Here is a 22634-nt window from a genome sequence, read left to right as displayed (position 1 = left end):
GAAGAAAAGGAGAGATTTATCCAGGATGTGAATTGTCAACTCTCCTAAAATCAGCTGGGTCCTGTCTAAAGAGAGAAAATGAGAGAAGAATCCATCACTAAAACCCCTTTGTAGCAAAAGTCTTTTCTGTAACCCGATGATGTAAAGTGATCTATTCTCTGTAAGTTATTACTGACCATCACAGATTCTGTATCCTTCTGTGGGCCTCATACTTAGCTAAAAAAGTTTTTAAAAAACCCCATAGATTTGTGGATGGTAAGGTGGTAAAATGTGTTATCATTACGCAAAATAATTTTAATGTCAGATGTCAAAAATAGGATAAGGAAGATACGAAGAGCCCGATGATCAGTTGTGATCGGTGGAGAAGATCAGTAATAGATGTTCAATTGCCCTGCAGCACCCCCACTGGCGAAATGGAGTATTACATGGTACAAGCTACGGACTTTGATCCTCAATAGGGGTAGATACTCTCCACTTTTTGATAACATAAAGTTATCTACGGACAGGGTCAATAGTACGAGACTGGTGGGGTTCCGAAACGCAAGCATTAAACCTACTGGACAAAGACAGAAGAAGAGTTTCCATCCAGGGTATGGTCTATTTTATAGTGGGAGGTCAGATACAATATGGCACCGATCACTTTCAATTAAAGGAGTGCTGTGTACCATAATTCTTGATTGAACTTGAAGATACAATATCATGGCATGGACCTTACATTTTGTGGACCTCTTTCCTCTTTCAGCTCCAACAGTATAAAGGTTCTAGTGCAGAGAAGATGCCACCAATCTGATGACCCTACCTGGGAAAGAGGGCCTGACAACCACTTTAGGGGTTTTTATACTAATGACAACCTTTCCATAAAATGCGTAATGAACAGGGAGGATACAAAGAAGACTGAGAAGGTACAGGTGCAGAGAGCTGCATAGTAGCTGGGCCTTCAGGACAGGACAAGTCAGCAATTAATACCGCTAACTACAGTAGGAATCTACCACTTTATAATTTAAAGGGAGTCTACGGCCTTAGTTGTGGATACTAAACCAGTACTATAGACCGATATGATTGCCGTATGTCTCCTTCCTAATCTCTATACTGACCAATTCAGCTCAGTGCCTTCTACTTCCAACTTATGTCAGAACTAAAAGAAGAAAAGAGCTGGGGCTTAGTCACACAGGCTCGTCCATTGCACATTCTTTTTGTATCCGCATCAATTTTTAATCACATTCGCACAGCATTCGTTTTTCGGATTTTATTGTGTGCACAAAATAAAGGGCCTGGCGAAGAATTGTACACCAGTGTGACCGGTCGCCAGTTACATGAGAAGAGGGGATCCTGATGTATCCGTAGTGGAGGGGCTTTCATTATAAGCCTGTGCATGATGCACTGCCGTAAGACAAATGTTCGCCATAGGACAGACTTCAAAACTTTTTTCAAAGGACCACAGATCATCCAAGTGCTATCCATGAAAATCCAAGCACACTGAGGGTGTAGACACACTTGGCTTTAGTATTGCGTTTATAAACGCAATGCAAACGTGGTGGTCGGGGCTCGCATGTGATCGTTAACCATGTGATCGATAACTAGCACATGTGACCACACTGGGAGAAAAAAAACCATGTGTGGATAAAACCGCTTGCATCAGGCATAAGGAGGCGACATTATTCGGCATCTGACAACAAAAAATATAGCAGTGGATTGACACGTTTCGGCTCAGTGTAGCCGGAGTCCACGTTCACATGGTTAATTTTGAGACGCGATCCGAAGGCTTTTTTAGCAAAAACGTTGGAAACACAACGTAGCCTCTGCATGTGATCACCGTTGGAGCCTTTGGATTGCGTCTCAAAACGCACCTTGTGAACACGGCCTAAGTCTTGATCCATTTCTTACACATTATTTGCATCCTATTGGCCTTGGTGTGACTGATGTCCTGGACTTTTCCTGTGGAAATGGTGGTGAACTGGTACAAATTAGTGTTTTGTGTTTACAACAAGTTTTTTACCGATGCCAAACACGAGTTGCTAGGTCCCGGTCCCAGTAGTAGGACATCTCCATTCTGATGTGCTAGAAATGCATTTGAAAACACAATTTCAGTGCAATGTGTGAACATAGCCTAAGACTCCATAACCTAAATGATCCAGTGACTAATATGGAAAAATGTATTCTGTCACATGACTACGGTCATAGCCTAATAAACAGACCAATCCACAAAATTATCATAAAGTATAATATTCCATTCTGGTTCTATCCAATAATAATCAATAATGAAATACTACAACAAAAATGTATAAAATCTGTATTTTTCCATTGTGGTAAAAATTTACCCATAATTCCCAGTTGCTCCGCATTGCGGCCATTAGTCAAAACCTCCGAGTGACTGATTTTCCAAGAGTGATACTGATTGGCTAGATGAGGCTAGTGGGCGGGTCTTCTTCATGCGCCACAACTTGCCGATGATCTGAGTATAGAGAGTAATCTGGATACCCATTACCACGTGGGCGGGCATTCCCGAAGTAGCGATCTTTTGCACAGCTTATCCTCCCAGCAACAAGTGGCGATTCTCAGCGGTATTGTGATTGGCAGGCTGCAGTCACGAGGGCGGGTCTCTCCGTGTCACATTCTAGTACAGATTGGCTGGACTTTGCTGCGTGGGCGGGAAGATCACCGAAGTAGCAGAAACCTTCCTTAGTAACACTTTTTTCCTAGAATTTCATTGGCCGAGAGTTGGTGTGTGGGCGTGCCTTAATTAAAGGCGCCAAAGGATTGTGTGAGGTAAGCAGCGCCTCAGAGGATCTTCTGGAAAGTTCCTTCTCTTCCTCTCAGTGAAGTCTAATTTACATTATGTTTTTTTTCAATTATTACAACCAAGGAGTTAAAATCTATAGAGAACATTTAATGAGAGGGATTTTTTTTTAATTACAATTTAGTTTTTTTGTTATTTGTTTTGCCAAATTTATGACAGGATTTGCATTATTTGAAGCCTTTAATTTTTTTTTTAGTTTGTTAACCCTTTATTCGCACCTGGTTTTTCTCTGTTAGTGACAAGGCCATTTTTAATTTTGTCCATTTTACAAGCTATAAGTTTTTTTTCTGTCACTATAGCAGTACAGAGGGGTTTTTTTCTGAATGAAATGTAGGTCTTAATATTATAATTTTGGGTTTCGTATGTCCTTCTGGTGAACTTTTATTACTCTTTTCTGTGTAGTATATTTAAAAAAAGAATGGAAATCTGATGGGTTTTTTTCTAATGAAATTTTTTCTGCCTTTCTTGTCAAACATAAATAACATAAAAGCCTTTTTTTTCTCTGGGTCAATATACACGCAGCATTAACAAATGTATAGGTTTTTTTTTATTTTAAGTAACCTTCCTTTTGCATAATTGTTTGGGGGCAAAAAAAACTTTGGTATCACCACCCAAGTGCAATAACTTTGGACATTTTTTGTCAGTGTTGCTTTGGGAGGGCTTGTTTTTTTTGTGAAAAGGCCTGTAGATTTTATTTGTAGACATTTGGGGTTCGTACATTTTTTTTTTGTTTAAATGTGATAAATATAATTTTCTGTGAGATAGATTTGGTATTAGGGGTCATAAGTTCTTATCGGGGCCCACTGAAGTCTTGTTATGTTACTGGAGTTGTGTAGTACCAGAAATACAGCCCCCCCTGGTTATTTTATATACAGTCCCCCCTGGTTATTTTATATACTGCCCCTTTATCCCCTATGGATTCATTAGATACAGCCCCCCTCATCCCCATGGATTCCTTATGTACAGCCTTATGTGGGCCCCCCCAGCAGCTCTGGGCCCCAGCATCAGGGCAATCAGTCCTCAGTCACAGTGCCAATCATGCCTGGGCATCCAGTGACGTCGGTGAAGGTGTCACCAAGATTCCTATAAGATAGGAAGGCAGACAGGGGATGACCGGACAGCGTTCATAGAGTAGTATTATCGTACAAACACGGTTGGTGATGTTGAAGTAGACAATTGGAAAGAGGCTCACCAGATGTGGTTGTGCTGTATTAGGCACAACGCTAGTTAACACTTAGTGGTATATTGGTGAGGACTGTTGAGGGTGCTGCCTTTAGACAGTGGACATCGAGACACGGTTGCCAGGACGGTCAGGATCGTGGTATGGAGGAGTGGGTTGGATACTGTCAGTTGCGGCGCACACTAAGGTCCGGAATAAATCGTCAAATAGGATAAGGGCAAACGTTTATTAATTGTCTCGGAACACAACGCGTTTCGGAGTGTCTAAAACTCCTTTCTCAAGTGATGTGAGACTAAAACAGGATGTACATAAAAATTACTTTTTAATGAATTATTTTTACAAATGTTTCACCATTTAGCGTCCATGTACTGAAGTCTTTATACCTCATTATCTATCTTTAGCCCCCCTTCCCGTAGCCATACACTCATCATGCCAATAAGCTTTATACCTTTCATGCACAGTTATCAACTAGTCCCTATTTATTCACCTATTTGTCTATTTTATTATCTATGCATTCTTTCGACCCTATCATGTATTTAATGATGTTCTATCACCTTTTGGGTAATATATCCACTTAATGGAATATGTTTTTTCACCATTACCAATGTATTAACGTTCAACTGTCAATCCCTGAGTCCATCTGCCTTATCGCAGTTTATTGCCCTTGTTTTTATTGTTTATTATTGTTTTTTATTTACACTTAGCTCTTTATGCATATCCTGTTTTAGTCTCACATCACTTGAGAAAGGAGTTTTTGACACTCCGAAACGCGTTGTGTTCTGAGACAAGTAGTAAACGTTTGCCCTTATCCTATTTGATGAGTTATTCCGAACCGTTGTGTGCGCCACAACTGACAGTACCCAACCCACTCCTCCATACCAGGATTCCTAGGGCAGAGGGGGTATTAGGCATTCATGGAAGATGTCATATGCATCTTCTCTGCATGTCTGCTTGAATAGCTCACTAGTGATGTAATGGGCTGTTTTATGTACCGTATTTTTCGGACTATAAGGTGCACCAAAAAACCTTTGATTTTCTCCGAACTGTACTTACAGACAACAACTTCCTTGAGCTGTGCACAGGTCTGCCACCTGCTGGTCATTCATCCTTATAATCAGGTGCGCCTTATAATCCAGTGCGCCTTATATATAAACCTAGATGTTTTATCAGGCATTTATTGAAGGTGCGGCTTATAATCCGGCGTGCCTTAGGCTACATGCACACTGCCGTTGCCCGCCGCACTGTAGTACAGCGGGCACACGTGGGGAGAGGAGGAGGGGGAGAGCGCTGCTCACCCCCGCCCCTCTACATAGGGATACATGGCACACGGTGCCGTATTACGGGAAAAGATAGGACAAGTCCTATCTTTTTACCGGGTACGGAGCAGTACGGTGCCGCACGTGTGCTGCACCGTACTGCTCCCGTAGGGCACTGTGAGCCCATAGAAGTGTTTGAAGGACGTATATCGGCCGTACATACGACTACCGTATATACGTCCTCCATACATGTGTGTGAATGCAGCCTTATAGTGTGAAAAATATTGTATATACGGTACAATGTGCTGACTGGTGCCCTAGTTAAATTAAAGAAAATAAATAAATACAATTTTCAAAAATTAAATGTAAGTAAAGACACCGTTAACCACCCAAACCCCCTGCGGCGCCCACCTCTGCCAGGTCTGGGGGCCTACGACATTACAAATGTTGCTGCATGCTTGGAATTCTCTGTTGGTTCTAATATATCCATCTACTTGTACTGCACTTGGTTGTAAATATAACACATCTGAACATGGTTAGAATATATTTACAAAAGGACCTTTTTTATAAAAAAAAAAAAATAATGTTTGCCATTTCGGAGGTCGATTTTTGTCATTGCTTCAACACTAAACATTACTGAGATCACAAAACTAGTGGCCAAATGAAGTGACAAAAGATTCTGTACAGAGGGCCAGAAATGAGTTGTTATTGAGGCACAAATCACATCAACAGTCACAAAAAACCTCAGGAATTACCTTCGACTGTTTCATTTAAAGGGGTTATTAAGATGGGTGAGAGGGTATAAATAGCAAGTAGCACTTTTACCATGATTTTACATAAATCAAAGGGGTGTGTGTAAATATGCCCTAAAGGCAGCAACTAGGATCAGGATCGTTAAGGGAAAACACACAGAAAACCTCTTCCACGTGTATTGTGTGTGTGTGTGTGACATTTATTTATCTTACATATGTTTTCAATTAAACTTCACAGGAGCAAAATGATCAGGAGCTTAACCCTTACCTCCCTGTGAAGTGACTCAAACATCAGATCTTACCGAACATTGGGAAAGTTTTTGTTATCGTGTGAAGGAAGATACGTGATCTCCCCGACGCCTCGTCTGCACCTTGTTAGTTACAGTCACACTGAAAAATTCAGGTATGAAAAAAAAAAACCCAACTTTGCAGATTTGTGAGCCAATTTCATTGTGGAAATCTACTAGGTGTTAGAAAACTAAGGTCATACTTATATCTACTATCAAACTGAAACATGGATAAACTAAGGGCACTGTACTGTGGTAATCTTGTTATATTTGTTAACCATGGCCTGCTTCCTTCGAAAATCAATTATTCTAATGAGCATGAAGGACTCTGGGGGCCGTTACCAGAGTGCCTGTGCTGTGGCTTCACAGGCTGTTACACTGTTTCTCCCTCCTCCCTGTTACCTCAGCACTTGCCCTCACCATCTTTCTGCTGTAATCTCACACAGTGGGAGGGGAAGTGCTCCTTACACAGTGTAGCAGCCTGTGCAACTACAGCATGGAGAGGCTTTGGTAACACCTACCAGAGCAATTTGGCTTAGTATATATTTTTTAAAAGTTTTTGATTTTAGAAGGAAGGAGGCCATAGAACAAATATAAGAACATTAACACAGTCACGGTGAGTGGATCTATGAGTAAGTGTCCCTGGTTTTTCATGATGGATTCTGATCACATCCCACCTGATAGTGCCAAACTTCCTGTTTGGTGTGGGTCTCAGTGATGGGACCCCCACAGATCACTAGAATGAGGGGTCCAATGTACCCCAGTCAGACCCCTCATTGCTCTCTGAGATGAGCAGAGCAGCAGGACGCGCATGTCCGGGCTGTCCTGTTCATCTCTATGGAGCTGACGGGAATTGCCAAGTACGGCGCTAGGTACTCTCCATCAACTCCATAGAGATAAACAGGGCAGCCTGGTCATGCGCTACCAGCCGCTCCGCTCATTTCAGGGAGCGACAAGAGATCCGACTGGGGTACATTGGACCCCTCATCTCATTATCTGTGGGGGTCCCAGCACTGATAGAGTCTAACTTGATATGTGGGAAAGCCCCTTTAAATTTTCTGCAAAGCCTGTGCAGATGTAGACTCTGAAGAGCACCTGTGGTTAAACCAGTCCTTCTTTTGCAGGACACAATAATATTCAGATTTACTCAGAATTTCGCGAGCCAAAAGAAGGTCTGGAGGCCTTGTCTGGAGACAACTTCTCAGATGCCTGTTCACATTATGCATTTTCATACTGTGGTCATCTTTTTTGTTTCTGCACTTACACAAAGTCACCAAAAAACAAATATAACCCTGCAATCTGTTGTATAGCCTTGTAGGGACTCTATGTTATGGCGCAGGTTGTCTGCGCTCAACCATGTCCTGTGCATGAGTTCTTATAGAAACAATCCTGCATTATATTTACGAAAACCCCTTTGTCTCGCTATTTGGTTCCATGCGCTACATACAAAGCAGATAGGACCTGCCGCATCTCGACATAAGCGGAAAATACTCATAGTTGTGTAGAGTTTATGACAAACTGCTGTGGTAAACAGCTCCGAAAGCCAGTAGCGTGATCCTACACTAATATGGCCTATAAAATAACAGTGACTTTAGTGGGAGCACCGCAGGTAAATTGCTTCTGAGCTGAATGAAATATTCAGCTGTCGTGGAGATTACTGTGACAGACGCTCTTTTAGTGTTGTGTCCATAGCAAAAGATCATCTGCAGTCAAAACATTACAAGCCGCACAGTTGGGTGATGTAGCAGCCATGGGTAGTCGAGATGCAACGTTGCTTGCCCGACTTGTGCATAAGGGTTAATAAAGAGGTCCACCAACCTGGCGAGGCAGATAGTGGAGAGGAGAATGAATGAGGAGTAAATTGTCTTTTCTTCTTAAAGGAAACCTGTCAGCAGATACGAACCTATAATAAGCCTCTATCAGCGCCTTTTCAAGCAGAGTTAGAATACGCACACATGGCCAAGTGCACAGACGGGCACAGAAGGTTTTGGTCGGGTGTAAGTGTGCGCTGCTCACCCCTCCCATCCTCACTGGGAGAGAAGCGGCCGACCTCGCCTTCTCTATAATTTGGTCAAGGTGAGGAGACACATGAAGGCACATTTATCGTACGCTTGCGTATAAGCAGAGAGGGGTATGTATTGTCATGATGCAAAACCCTGCCACCAGCAGTCGTGGGATATCCAGCGGCAGAGAGGGCGCAATTCTTCTACTAACCCGTCCTGTGTCGTCCTCCCATGTGTTATCCAGCAACCAACAGGCACCAGACTTCTCTACAGTCCCATTCACCCTGGACCTGGTATATAAGATGACGGCTGATTGGTTCAAGCGACAGCAATTCCATTTATTATATTTTGTTCTATTCCCTAAGAAGAATGGCTTGACCATTAAATATTCTTTTACCTCGTGGTACCCCATCATCTTCATAAACCGTAAGCTCTGGCGAGCAGGGACCTCACTCCTGTTGTTCCATACAAATGTTGTGCTCTGTTATATTATATTTGTATTTGTTTCCTATGATTTGTAAAGCGCTACGTAATATGATGGCGCTATATAAATAAAGATTATTATTATTATTACCAGGCACATAGTTCACCGGGCTCAGTTCTAAGAACTGTGCTATATCCTACGCCGGAGCCAGCCCACTCTACAGCCCAGCACCACCTCGCTCCATCCAAACCAGCCCCTCCGTTCTGCAGCTTCACAGGCTTTTACACCTTCAGAAGGACCCTAAGGGCATTACCATAGCCCCTTGGTGCTTCACAGGCTATTACACTGTCTCATACTCCCCCTGCTTCATCAGCACTTCTCCGCTCCCATTGTATGCTAAGAATATAGCAGGGATGGGAGAAATGCTGAGGAAGCAGGGGGAGGGGGAGAAAGTGTAACAGCCTGTGAAGGGATTATGGTAACGCCCATCTGACTCATTAACATAATTTTTAAAAGGAAGGAGGCCATGGATAACAAATATATGAAGATGACCACTGTCACGGTGTCTGGATCTAATAGTGAGTGTCCCTGTCATGATGGATTTGTTTTAATCACTTATTGCTGCCCATGATTTTTTATTTATTGCTTATCCTCAGGATCAGTGCAAGGGCTAAGTGTCACCATCAACTCCCCCCACCACCCACCTATCAGATATTGATGGACTGTCTGGGACTGTCTAAATAATCATGGACTACACCTTTGCATTACTTGCCTAATAAAATCAGTGGACTGTCCAGAGGGGTATTCCGCATTTTTGGGATCCCTTGGACTTTTCATCGTTAGCGATGTGACCTCTGGGACCCTCACTGATCATATAGTGATGATATAACTTGGGGACATGCCACTCCTATAATAAGATGGAAATTCCCTTACAACATGGCGAAGGCCTATGATTATAAATCTCTCATTCATATAGTAACAATTCCATTGCAGAACTAAGATAACAGAGCAGAGAATAAGATCCTGGATACAGTAGCCCTCCACCAGGATAGCCGGGATATCAGCCGACATTGTGTCTTCTCTATAGTAGAGAGCTCTCTACTGTTACAAAACCTAAACTGCAATTGAATTGTTCTTCTGGACCGGTGGGATTATTTACTTAGATAAAGCAGGAAACACATCAGAATGACATTACCCACTTGCCCTTTCTGGATGGGAGGTTAGAGACTAAAAGAAGCGGCTTCCTGTGTGAGAAATGAAATAGTATGTAGTGTGACAGCTCCGGGCCTGACTGCCTGCTGTCCATTGTCTGTCTTGTGTTGTTTTTGTGCTGATTTTGTCTGCACCTTTATTTTGCAGCTCACCTACTCCGTACAAGCGATTCTGTCAATGATCAGAGGTGACGTCCTAATAAAATGCACCTACTATTCAGAATACATTATACTCACATGGGGGGAGTCATTTCTAATAGAGAAGATCCTATTGGTCACTTCTCCAAAAAGATTTTTCTCCGTGAAAAGTTTTTCCGCAACATAAAAACATGTACAGTAGGTGCGGTTGATATTCGGGCTTGTTTTCTTACTCTGAGTTAACTATTTAGGGAGATTTTGATGAAGTTTCCTCTGTTTTGATCCATTTTTATTTCCAAATAGGCCACGTGAATATGTTTTTGAATAAAAAAAAATAGGTAAAATAATAGGAAATCTGCCTCAGGGATCTTTTAGCTTCTTATGTCCTTGTTTTTTTTTGTTTAAAAAAAAAGCATTACACATTATGCAAATGAGGCTGAGGGGCTCCTGCAACCCAATCAAGCTCATTTGCTTTATTTGTAAGGCTGTTTTTTCTGAAAACAAGGGTACACAGAGCTTAAAGAAGAGCAGATCCTGCCAGTGGCGGCACACACTAGTATGTCAATGTGCCTTCATCCTTACAGTCCTTCATCCTGGTGGTACATTTCCTTTAAAGTTTTCATATGATCCTTTATTATCAAGATATGAATCGAACTAAAGAAAAATGCTAACTTTGTGGATAGGAGAGAATAAGATTCTGAAGCACATCATTCTTATATGATCAGTAACTTTTTAACAAATTTTGCGAAAATGAAAAGTAGAAGTGAATACAAGAAACTTTGTAAAATATCTTAACGGGGGAAAATGCTTCTTTCTCCATTTACTTTTGGTTCTTATCATCTTCCTTCCAGCCTTAATTTTCACTCTAAAATCTTCTGAATTCCATCTTGTTAGCAAGACGGACAGAAGATTACTGAGGTGTCTGTAGTCTATGGAGAGGGAGGGGGAGCAATGAGTCGCAGCCGCTAGGTTTTCACTAACCAGCACAGAGAGGCCTGCAAATTTGTCACACAATACCAGTGTTTTAATCGTCATGTTCACATGCTAGACTATTTCTTTCTGCAAAGTTTATTAAAGGAAATCAACTAAATTCAGGAACATTACTCAGAGATCCTGGCACCTTGAATGTGGTAATCTTCTTATATTTGTTATCCATGGCCTCATTCATTTTAAAGGCTTATGAGTCAGGAGTGCTCTGGGGGCGTTACCAGAGCCTCTCCATGCTGTAGCTTCATTCTGTTACACTGTGCAGGAGAAGCTCCTCCTACTGTGTGAAATTACATCAGGCAGAGGGAATAGTGCTAAGGGAGCAAAGGGGAGGGGGAGACTGTGCAACAGCCTGTGAAGCTGCACCATGGAGGGGCTCTGGTAACACTCCCATAGCACTTCTGTCACATCTTAATAATCATAAGTTGATTTTAGAAGGAAGGAGGCCATGGATAACACATATAAGAAGATTACCACAGTCCCGGTTCCTGGATCTATGAGTAAGTGTCCCTGGTTTATCATGATGGATTTTGATTAAAGGTGTGGTGTTCTTTAACAATGGTAGTGAAATCTGCCACAGAATGAGCAGGAAGATTCTGTAACATTCATACTGTATGGACCCTCTGGTATAGGCGTCATGTGTCCATGTATTGTATGTACTGGAGCAGCTCTGTGATCCGGGGTAAGTGATTATAGTCCTCACCCAAATAACTGATGCAAAACTGGGCCTAATAATGAATTAATAAAATAGCTAATAACCTGAAGTGCTGCGTTTGTTAGCAGAGAAATATTAAACAATGATTGCCAGCCAACAGAGGGAAGTCATTTATAATAAAGGTGAAGTATTACAAACAATCTGAACTGTTCTGTTTTAGCTACTTCCTTTTTTTCTTTCCTTATGGATCAGTTTTTAAAGGATAATTTTATCATATATGGCTACATGTATACAGAGAGATATGAGGAGATACATACTGGACACATCAGTGGGTAATAGATAGTCGGAGGTGGATGATAGATCTGAGATAGGTGGATACATAGATATTAGATAGATACATAGAAGGTAGAAGAAGGATACACAGTTATGAGATACATACATAGATAGATAGACTCGAGATAGATAGATACATATGAGATAAGTATATAAATACATAGATATGTGAGATAGAGATAGATACATATGAGGAAGATAGATATTAGATAGATATGAGATAGATAGATGATTGATAGATAGATAAATAGATATGAGATGTATAGATATGAAATAGATACATATTAGATACATATAGATACTATAGATAGTTGATTGGTAGATAGATATGAGATAGATAGATATGAGATAGATAGATAGATAGATAGATAGATAGATAGATAGATAGATAGATATGAGGAGTATATATGGCTATTTTTAGACCGGGTACCTCTCCTGTTGAAACTTGCCATGTAGTTATAGAGAACTATCTGTAAATATATGAAAATGTAAAAGAAAATAGTTGCCGAATAACTTTTCACATCTTTTGATTTTAGAATTGTTTACAAAACAAGTAATAGATTCCAGTTCCGTTTATCAACATAGTACGACAGATAACATCTGAAAACCTGGATACAGCGAGTATGAAAACCTTTGTGACTGGTCCTGGGACAATATTACGACACAGTCTCCCCCGACCAGCGTCCACGTCTCACTGTTTATTAGGATATTTTGCATACAGATCAGCTATTGTATCTTCCTTCAGAAACTCGCCTTCTACCCAGATCAGAAATAGGATTTCCAAAAAGACTCTCCCCTGAGGTAGCCGTCAGACATCCGAAATCGAAAGTTTTTTTTTTCTTTGTCACGACTCATTGGTTCCATGATTTGAACCGTATTTAATGATGTCAGACAATGATTTAATGAAAATAATGACACCGGTCAAAAGGCTGCGGTTAATTTGGAGGGTGAAACGGAGGACTTTGCTCTGCGTAATGATGTTTTATTAAAGTCACACGTTTCCATACCGTTAGGAGTTAATGGATCATGTGACAGGTTCTCGGTTAACTCTTCGTAACTCCATCCCATCAGTACAAGGGACACAGTGTTGTATATATTTATATATACAGTGGGTGTAAGACTACTGCAGCCCTCCCCTGCTGTCCCCGAATTAATGTATACAAATATATTTGCTGTTCCCTTGGCCTTGCCAAATAATATGCATTTCCCAGACACATAACATCATTATCAGATGATCCTTTTCTCGTCACATATTGACACTGTGAGCTTCACCGATTTTATTCAAAACTTGGGGAACGCCAAGTATCATTTCAGCTCGGAGTTGCCTTATGCGAAGCTTCGTGACACTATTATACGTCGGGAACCTTTACATTATGCAGACAGATGAACTTCAGTTTAACCCTATAAAAGGACCCAGATAAAGGGAACTAGGGAACTACAAAGAACAGTCTTATGTACAGAAGAGAAGTGCCATGATCACATCCACATCCCTTATATAACTAGACAGCCTTTCATTTCTTCTATGTCCTGCAGTTTTATCAAAAAACGTTTAAGCTTCGTAAAGTAAAGAACGTCTCCGATGTGAGATTACGATCTTTCTCCGAAAAGCCTAGTTATTTACAGTCTCCCCCACCACCACCGTAAAATTCTACAGCCGGATATCTAAGCGTTGACATATCTGACGTGAAACACAGACTTGTGATTACCGTGTAACCTCTTTCACTCAAAGCCCCAGACGGCAGTATCACTGATACAAGAGAAGACGCTTGTCATATTCTACATATCAGCATCATTCTATATACCATTTTTTCCCTTCACATTCCTCCAGTAACTCAATATATCAGATATTACTCAGTAATTGCTAGATCACGAGCAGCGACTGTCTGCCGGGTCCTGTGAAGCAGAATGAGAGATGTCAATTGTGGTTAAGCAATGAGCGGCTGGAGAGATGACAGTGTAGCACTGGTTGTATAGACAGTACTACTTTACTTCTATGCCCCGCTGATGGATACAAGTGCAAAAATAAGCTATAAACCTTAGTAACTACCCCTGAGATAAGGGAAGCAGGTGACAATGTGTTATTCACCGTCCACCTCTGTGTTCCCAATAAATCAGGGTGAGCGGATACAATAGAAGCGAGCGGATACAAAGAGGATACAATTATTATATCTATATAATAACGTGTAGTGTTATGCTAAAGGTGAGCGTAACATATTATAATTTTTTTTTTTTTTGGTTATGTGACCCAAGAAAGAGGCTACAAAAAAAGTTGCGTTGTCGAGGCGGAAGTTTTTTCCTCGATAAAATTAAAAAGAAAGAAATCGCCATCACTTTTCCCTCGATACGGCGATATCCTAAAAGCGTGATTTATTACGGAAAAAAAAATACACAATCCTTTCTGCAGACAACAAGGCATTGGGCTTGGACTCATCCTCCTCTTCTGTCCCCATCTGAATTCCCCTTTTTTTTTTTTTTCCTCTCCTTCTCCAAGTTGACTGTCCCACCTTGCTTCTGAAGTTGTCTCCTGATTGGTGTGCGCCCCCTCCCTTACGTCACTCAGAATGTGACGTCGAGTCTTCCTGTTTCCTCCAGCTGTGTCTTAAAGTAAATCTTGTCGTAGCGCCGAGCCTCAGCTGAGCTGTGCCTGCAGAACTAATACAATTACAGCCAGGCAAAGGAGAGAGCAGCACAAAAGACCTCTCCTCGCTCGCTCTCCTCGCTGCCTCTCTACACTCAGCCTCCTGTGTGTCAGATTCACACACACGCGCGCACACTCACTCACACACATACGTACTCAGACACTCTGTCCTTTACTCATTCACACACACACAAACATTCTCCCTCCCTTGTCAAATTGTACTATTCATCAGCAGATCAGCTCCGGCTCCTTGCTTTTCTCCGGCAAACACAGGATCAGTTTCCTCGCCATCACTGAGTAAGTATACAACCGTTCTACCAATGGCTTATCCCAAAATTAACTTAAGGAATAATTTTTTTTCCGGAATGGCAACTTTACAGAAATTAACTCAGTGACTGGAGTAAGTGCGATTCCTGCTTTTATGTTTTCATCTCATTTATGCTTTTGTCTTATTTTTTATATAGATTTTATCCTACTCATTTTATAATTTGCTTCTTATTTGCATGTCTTCCGACTCTACTTCCCCTTTTTATTTCTTTCCCAAACTTAAAGCTACCGGAGATCACGTTGTGAATTTTCTTAGAGTTTAGCAATGTAACAATGTAGTTTTATTGATTGGTGTTTGCTTGTTCTTCATCCTCATATGTTTCGCTTTGTGGATTGTTTTGGTTGAGGGGATGATATTGTCGTAGGGATTGCTGCTTGGTGGGAAAGCGGTGGCCTGTGCGGTGGGGTGAGGAGCTGCTTTTTTAAGTTCTTAGCATTGTTCTAGGAATGAATTTCACGTGTATAGAGACGACTAGGGATGCTGTGGCAGAGTAGCGTATGCTGGAGGCTGCACTGGTCCGCTCTGTGGTGGGAGAGCTGGCTCTCGTGGGGGACGCTCTAGAATCCCAGGCTCCACACTAGGGAACTGCTCAGTGCTGAACCTGTGGTCCTACAACTGCTTTCTTTTTGGAAGTTTCTCCTGCACTCTCACTTGTCATCTGCCATGTGTGAGCCTGTGCGCCCCCTCTCTTCTCCTATTCCCATCTATTCCCCTTGCAAATCTACTTATTTGGTTTTCTCACACTCTTTTTAAAATTTGTTTTCATAGTGAGGATAAAATTCACTTCAATGCAGCTGATGACTAATTTGCTTTGATAGAATTTTTTTTTTTTAACCCCTCCACCCCAGCACCCGACCCCCCCCCCCCCTTTCCTTCCCTCTTTCTCCTCTCCCTCTTTCTCTGTCTGGAAAGCTATTGTAAAAACCATAACAAAATGCGCATGGGCAACACAAGACAGGTGCGCTGTGTCAAGAGAGACAGGTGCAACTTTTCGTTCAGCAGAATCTTTAGCAGGCGACTATTATTGTTGAGTGGTTTATGAATTTATGAGTCCGAGATAAGGAGAAAAAAAAAAAAAACAACGACAAGGACTTTGGGGACTTTCAAATTAGACCTGGTGAGATATTTGGTGTCAGTCTTGTATTTGCATACTAAGTACTGGGGCTGCATTATTAATGGTCAGAAAATGTTATTTTTCTATTGGTCGCAGTTTGTAACGTCAAACCATATGTTCTGCGCTGGGAAGCTGATGTCATGTGAAAGTAGCCTTTTCTCAGAAAGTTTAGATATATATTTGAGGTTATTAGAATGATTTACTAGACTGTTGTATGTGTATCTAGAAAGCTGATGTGTTATACTGTTTCCTATTCGTATTATAGTTGCTCTTATTATTGTACCTTTTGTCATTGTTTATCTGACAATATTTACTGCATCTCAGTTTGTTACCCCGGAGACCCCATTGTTGGATAATTAATGTATCCTACACTTTGCTGTCGCTGCGAATGCTTTGTTTTTTATTCTTAGTAGGTGTTTATTAATTTGCAGTATTTATTTACCTCCTTTATGTGCACGTAAACATAACATGTGTTGACGCTGCCTGCTGCTCAGCTCCGCACATGGTGTCTCCGAGCTCCTGACTAAGGAGAAGGTTTGGTTGTTTTCTAAGTTTCCCCTTTAAATGTTGGTTGCATTGGATCTTTTGACACGACGGCAGCTTATCTGTACCAGTTCCACCTTTGAGTTCTGTGTCCCTTTGTGCATCTAATACTTCTGCTTTTTATTAATCATCCATGGAGGAACTTTAGATATAAAGGTGTAAAATATGGTGAAGCAGAACAGGCAGACACTTCATTTTATGGCAGCTCTATATTCCACCTGACACTAGAAGTTACAAGTTTCAGGGAAGTTACCCTTTTCTTTGCCCTCGGTGACCTAATAAGATGTATTTTTTCCCCAATACGCCTCAGCTAACACATAGTAGTGCCCGAAATAAGGAACTTGGGAACCTAGAACTTGTGTAACATCTTGGCTTTTCTAATATTCTAGAACTTCTTACGGAATCTGATTTAATACTCAGGTCCATGAAAAGAGCCTTTATCCCTTTTACCTTAGCTATTTGACGAGGTGACACACGGAAGGGACGAAATTATGTAACGACCATTTCCCAGAACCTTCACTAATCTCTCTATAGCTGTAACTTATCACCGACATGATCACAATGTAGTGCTCATGTATTTTTTATTTAGTCGGCTACTTTTTGAAATTTTTAAAAAAGTTTAAATGCAGGTGGAGATGGAAAAATGTTTCATCTAAGTCCTGCCTTTCCCGTAGCCAGAACGTTCCATAGGATAAAGAAAATCTCATTCAAAAATATATTAAATAAAGATATAAACATATCTCGATTTTTTATTTTTTTACACCAGCTTCGGTAAAATGTTGGTAAAAAGTGACCTATGGAACTGGATATGTAACTATTGCACCTAGTCAGAGACAGGTAAACTGTATACGGCGCAGGGAGCAAGGTGCAGGGATAAATTATTTTAACCTGCGTTAAAAATTTGCAACATCAATTTTCATTCCACGGCTTGTGTTATGGTAACATTTGCATGGAACAGCGAAGTTCGCAAAATACTTTTCGGCAACTTCAAAAAACGCCACAATCCAGGAACAGCCAAGTGAAAAAAAAAAGTTTAATAATTAATAATATCGATAATATAAATTGACAATTTAAGAGACTTCAAAAAAAAAAAATTAATATTATATTCTGAATCTTAAGGCGTTGTCTTATTCATTATCGTCCTGTCATCACCTCTTACTTGACTTTTTTTTTTTAACTTGCGTGATTAGATTTCGGGAACGGATAATTCACCAAAAGAAGTAACTTTTTCAACAACACAAACTATTCTAAACATTTAAAATAAAACAAATATATTTTAAAAAAATTGTCAACTATTACACTTTTATAAAATCAACACAATAATTAATTTCCTTGCCCGCTTTTGGGAATTCATAATTTTTTTTTAATATATTTAATTGTATCACAGATTCTCTTAATATCAAAATAATAAAAAAAAAATTTAGGGGACACTGACAAATGACTGGTAGTTAAAATTGTACAATTTATCTCTGGCCAGCAGCTGCAAATTCTGAACAAAAACAAGCAGTTAAACCATCTCTCCCTTTTGAAACAATTTTATTAATTATTGCTTTCATTAGTTTTTCCTACCTGGGTTCCTCTAGGCACGTTGAATGTCGTGATCGTTTGCCAATATTGCATGTCAGTCTTGCATGAGCTATACTGTTGCACATATTTGTATCTATGTATATATGTCTATGTCTGCTGTGCTCACTTATCACTCGTCAACCATTATAGTTATTTTGGGATAAGAAATGGTTATTATTAGTTGAACGGTTATAGAAGAGAACTACATTAAAGTTAATATTTGCCTATATTATACATTGTACACACATATGCACTTAGTATACAGATCTCACTTTCGGCCTAAGAGATAAAAATAGATAAAATGGGAATTTTGATTGTAGTTTAACATAAGTTATATTTTATACTGACCAGGTAACATCTATAGTTTACGAATAACAAGTTTAGTTAGCCAGATATTAGACCCCCATGACACCCAATAGGCACCTTTAACTCAACCTGCATTGTGAACCATATTCTGTAGGCTCTTTCTGACGACTGTCTGGATAGGGATGGTTTTGTCATGCTGAAATTATGCTCATTTGCATGAATAGTCATCCTTTAAAACTAGCCACAGATGCAGTCCTAGGGAGCACGTAGATGTTTTTACAGGTGAACCGAAAGAGATGGGACCAATTCCAAAAAGTCTGCAGGCCGCCTTTGGCAAGATACCCTATAATTGCTAAGATGTGCTCTGTTAAGCAAATGCATAGTTTAATATTAGAAAAACGTGCCATAAAAAAAAAAAATTCTTAATTTTTTTTTAGGGTTTTTTTTGTGCTTAGCTTAATTTTATCTCCCAAGGAAAAAGAGAGAGAAAGAGAACACAGAGCCAAGGATGTCTTCTGGTGCAACGTCCAGGGTTCATCATGTCCTCAAGTTACTTTAGTCTTGTCTCGTGTGTTATCTTTCTTAAAACTTTATTCCGAAGGGAAACTGTGGCTCTTTGGAAGAAGTCAGAGCATCTTCCTTTCTCACACACTATGTCTATTGCATGTAGATTTTTTACAGTTTCCAGGAATTATGCGATCTACAACAAAATGATGGACAAAGATGAGGTCACTTGTAGCATCTGTAGCACGATTAGGGAATGATAGAAGAATAGTCTTTCCCATAAACCTAAGCCCAAGGTCTAGGAGGCTGTTAAAGGGGGTTTTATATTAACGACAGGAAATATACGCAGTTAACACTTATGCTAATACCTTGCTGTGAATTGGAGATGTTATCTTAACACTACTGGCTTGCATGTACTAGTTCTTTGTTACACTTTGATTATTTTGGTGTTGTGTGTAGGATAAACTCTAATCGGAAGTTTAAAGTTTATTCATTTCTAATTCTTTGATTACGGTAAAAATTTTACAAGGAAATTTAAAAAAAACTTGCTCAGGCACCAATATCTGGTAAACAACCCAATATCTAAATCCTTCTGTACAGTCACAATTTCTTTAGTGGACACCGAAATGCGTTGGACATCTCTAGTTATTTCCATCCTCCTAAAAGGCTTACGTCTATTCTCCCATCTTCTTTGTAATATCTAAATGTAATCAATCGGATGTCTGCGGGCGGATTCTTATAAACTACTCTTTCTTTTAGGATCATAATTCTGTATCCATTTAAGCATTTGTCTGCAAGAATCGTATTACTGGTGCCTAAGCAGTTTTTTTTTTATATATTATTATTATTATTATTTTGCATTTGTGCATTTTTTTTTCTTAAATCTTAATCCATCTTAAAGCAGTGAAGCAGAAATATTTAAAAATGTTTCATTTCAAGCTGAGTGCATAATAAATTGCAATAATTGTAATGTGCCATAAATCCCAAAGCCTATGCATTTTGCATTTTATTCAGTATTGAGGTCAGGAAATTTGGAGAAATTTAAAGAAAATGATTCATCAGTCCTTTTGTTCTGTTGGCCAGGGTCCCAGGATTCTCGAGCTGTGCCCAGCTGACAAGCTTTTGAAGATGGCACAATAACAGTCCAGTGATGCCTGACCATGACAGCGCAGCCCTCTTAAGCAGGCAGACCAAGAGAAGAAGAGTTGACATTGGAGTGAAAAGGACTGTAGGGACAGCATCTGCATTTTTAGCTAGAGCAAGAGCATCGTTTTTCAGTGCCATGAATCCCCAAGGTGGAGAGCAGGATGTTGAGTATTCAGTGGTGCAGCATGCAGATGGGGAAAAGTCGAATGTACTCCGCAAGCTGCTAAAGAGGGCGAACTCCTATGAAGATGCAATGATGCCTTTTCCAGGAGCAACCATCATTTCCCAGCTGTTGAAAAATAACATGAACAAAAATGGTGGCAACGAGCCCAGTTTCCAAGCCAGTGGGCTCTCTAGCACGGGCTCAGAGATACATCATGAGGATGTGTGCAGCAACTCTTCAAGAGACAGCCCCCAAGAGTGTCTTTCCCCTTTTGGCAGGCCCTCGATGAGAGAGTACGAAATAGATCGGTTGTGTGATGAACACCTGAGAGCAAAGCGTGCCCGGGTTGAAAATATAATCAGAGGTATGAGCCATTCCCCAAATGTGTCAATGAGGGGCAATGAAAATGAAAGAGACGGAGCCCCTCGGTCCATCAGTCCCCGAGAAAGCTATAGAGAGAACAAGCGCAAGCAAAAACTGCCGCAACAGCAGCAGCAGAGTTTCCAGCAGCTGGTTTCGGCAAGGAAAGAGCAGAAGCGAGAGGAACGTAGACAGCTGAAACAGCAGCTGGAGGACATGCAGAAACAGCTGCGCCAGCTGCAGGAAAAGTTCTACCAGATCTATGATAGTACTGATTCTGAGAATAATGAAGATGGCAACCTCTCCGAGGACAGTATGCACTCTGAGATGATAGATGCTAGAGCCCAGGATTCTGTGGGCAGGTCAGACAATGAAATGTTTGACATAGATCCTGGCCAGTTCATTGACCGTGCACGAGCCCTTATCAGGGAGCAAGACATGGCACCAGATAATCATCAGAAAAGAGAAGGACCTAAAGACAAAGATCATTTACATAGCATTTTCCACCCAGAAGGCAAACACCTGGCAGAAACACTAAAACAAGAACTGAACACCGCTATGTCCCAGGTAGTGGACACGGTGGTAAAGGTCTTTTCTGCCAAACCCATACGTCAACTTCCTCAGGTCTTCCCACCCCTCCAGATTCCTCAGGCAAGATTTGCAATCAGTGGAGAAAACCATAACTTCCACACCACCAACCCACGTCTGCAGTGCTTTGGCGACGTCATCATTCCAAATCCCTTGGACACGTTTGGTGGTGTTCAGATGCCTAGTTCCACAGACCAAACTGAAGCGCTGCCCTTAGTTGTACGAAAAAATTCTAATGACCAGCCTGCTCCTGGGCCTCCACCTGGTAGCCACCACCCATCACTACATCCGTCTCCTCTCTCTGCAGCTGCCAGCTTCTCATCCTCTTCTTTCCGACACCCATTCCCTCTTCCACTCATGGCATACCCATTTCAAAACCCATTGGGTGCCCCATCATCAGCCTTTCAAGCAAAAGACAGGTCATCCCCAGAATCTCTAGACTTAACTAGGGAGACCACCAGTTTGAGGACCAAGATGTCAACCCACCATATGAACCATCATCCATGCTCTCCAGCCCACCCACCAAGCTCAACGGAGGGTCTGTCACTGTCTTTCATCAAGTCGGAGTGTGGAGACATGCAAGATATGTCTGACATTTCACCCTACTCTGGAAGTGCAATATCCTTTTTAAAGCATTTTATAAGAAGGTCGTATAGATTTTGACTTGGTTATTTTTTTACACTATTCAGTACTATTATATCCTTTTTGCTTTTTTTATCCAGATAATTTAAAGGTGTTGTCCTAGAGTTTAAGAAATTAAGCTGGAAATATTATGAACTATTAAAATAAATTATTTTGCCTCTTATTGCTCTGTTGCCAATGCTCCGATAGTCCTTACCAGTCATGACCTGGAGCAATGACTCTCCATGCATCACGTGACCACTATAGCCAATCACAAACCTCAGTGGTCACATGCCATACATGCTGCAGCTTGAGGACAGTGATTGGCTGCAGTGGTCACATGAATGTACCACACACCATGCAGAGGTTGGCATGGACCATCAGAGCCTTGGCACAAACGTGGCAGAAAATGTTGCAGGTGAGTAAAACTTGTAAAACTGTAGAGCGTTTAACTTGGACAACCCCTTTAAGTTTAAGCTTATTTTCTTTATGACATGCAATTTTGAATTTAATGTGTTACTATATATGTATTAGAGAGAATTATGAATAATTTTATAGCCTTTTGTTATTATTGTCTTGATTGACTTTGCACATCAGTCTATAAACAGCAAGTAACCAGATTTTTAGCATATAGTATATGTCAAATCCTGTTCACTGAAACTCCAGACATCTCCATAGCAGTGTATATGGAGACAGGACAATAGGGATCAGTGAAAACCCTGATTCTGTCTGCA

General features: G+C 40.7%; 1 protein-coding gene across 6 annotated transcripts in view; it reads left to right on the top strand.

Moving 5' to 3' along the window:
* The first annotated feature begins 2503 nt into the window (after window positions 1–2503).
* Window positions 2504–22634, top strand: part of PROX1 (prospero homeobox 1) — a 75135-nt gene continuing 55004 nt past the window's right edge. The window contains exons 1-3 of one of the 6 annotated variants that reach the window (XM_072140139.1): window positions 2504–2766; window positions 6224–6388; window positions 20106–21899. In XM_072140139.1, coding sequence (XP_071996240.1) covers window positions 20173–21899 — 1727 coding nt within the window. In that variant the 5' untranslated portion in view covers window positions 2504–2766; window positions 6224–6388; window positions 20106–20172. Of the gene's footprint in view, window positions 2767–2798; window positions 2817–2975; window positions 3128–6223; window positions 6389–14588; window positions 14959–15907; window positions 16107–20105; window positions 21900–22634 lie in introns of those variants that run through there. The other 5 variants (XM_072140141.1, XM_072140140.1, XM_072140138.1 and 2 more) reach the window with 5 other exon arrangements.

This window comes from Engystomops pustulosus, chromosome 3 (genome assembly GCF_040894005.1).
Source record: "Engystomops pustulosus chromosome 3, aEngPut4.maternal, whole genome shotgun sequence".
NCBI lineage: Eukaryota > Metazoa > Chordata > Amphibia > Anura > Leptodactylidae > Engystomops > Engystomops pustulosus.
The sequence above is the reverse complement of the archived record's forward strand: the minus strand, read 5'-3'. Positions and strand labels throughout refer to the sequence as shown.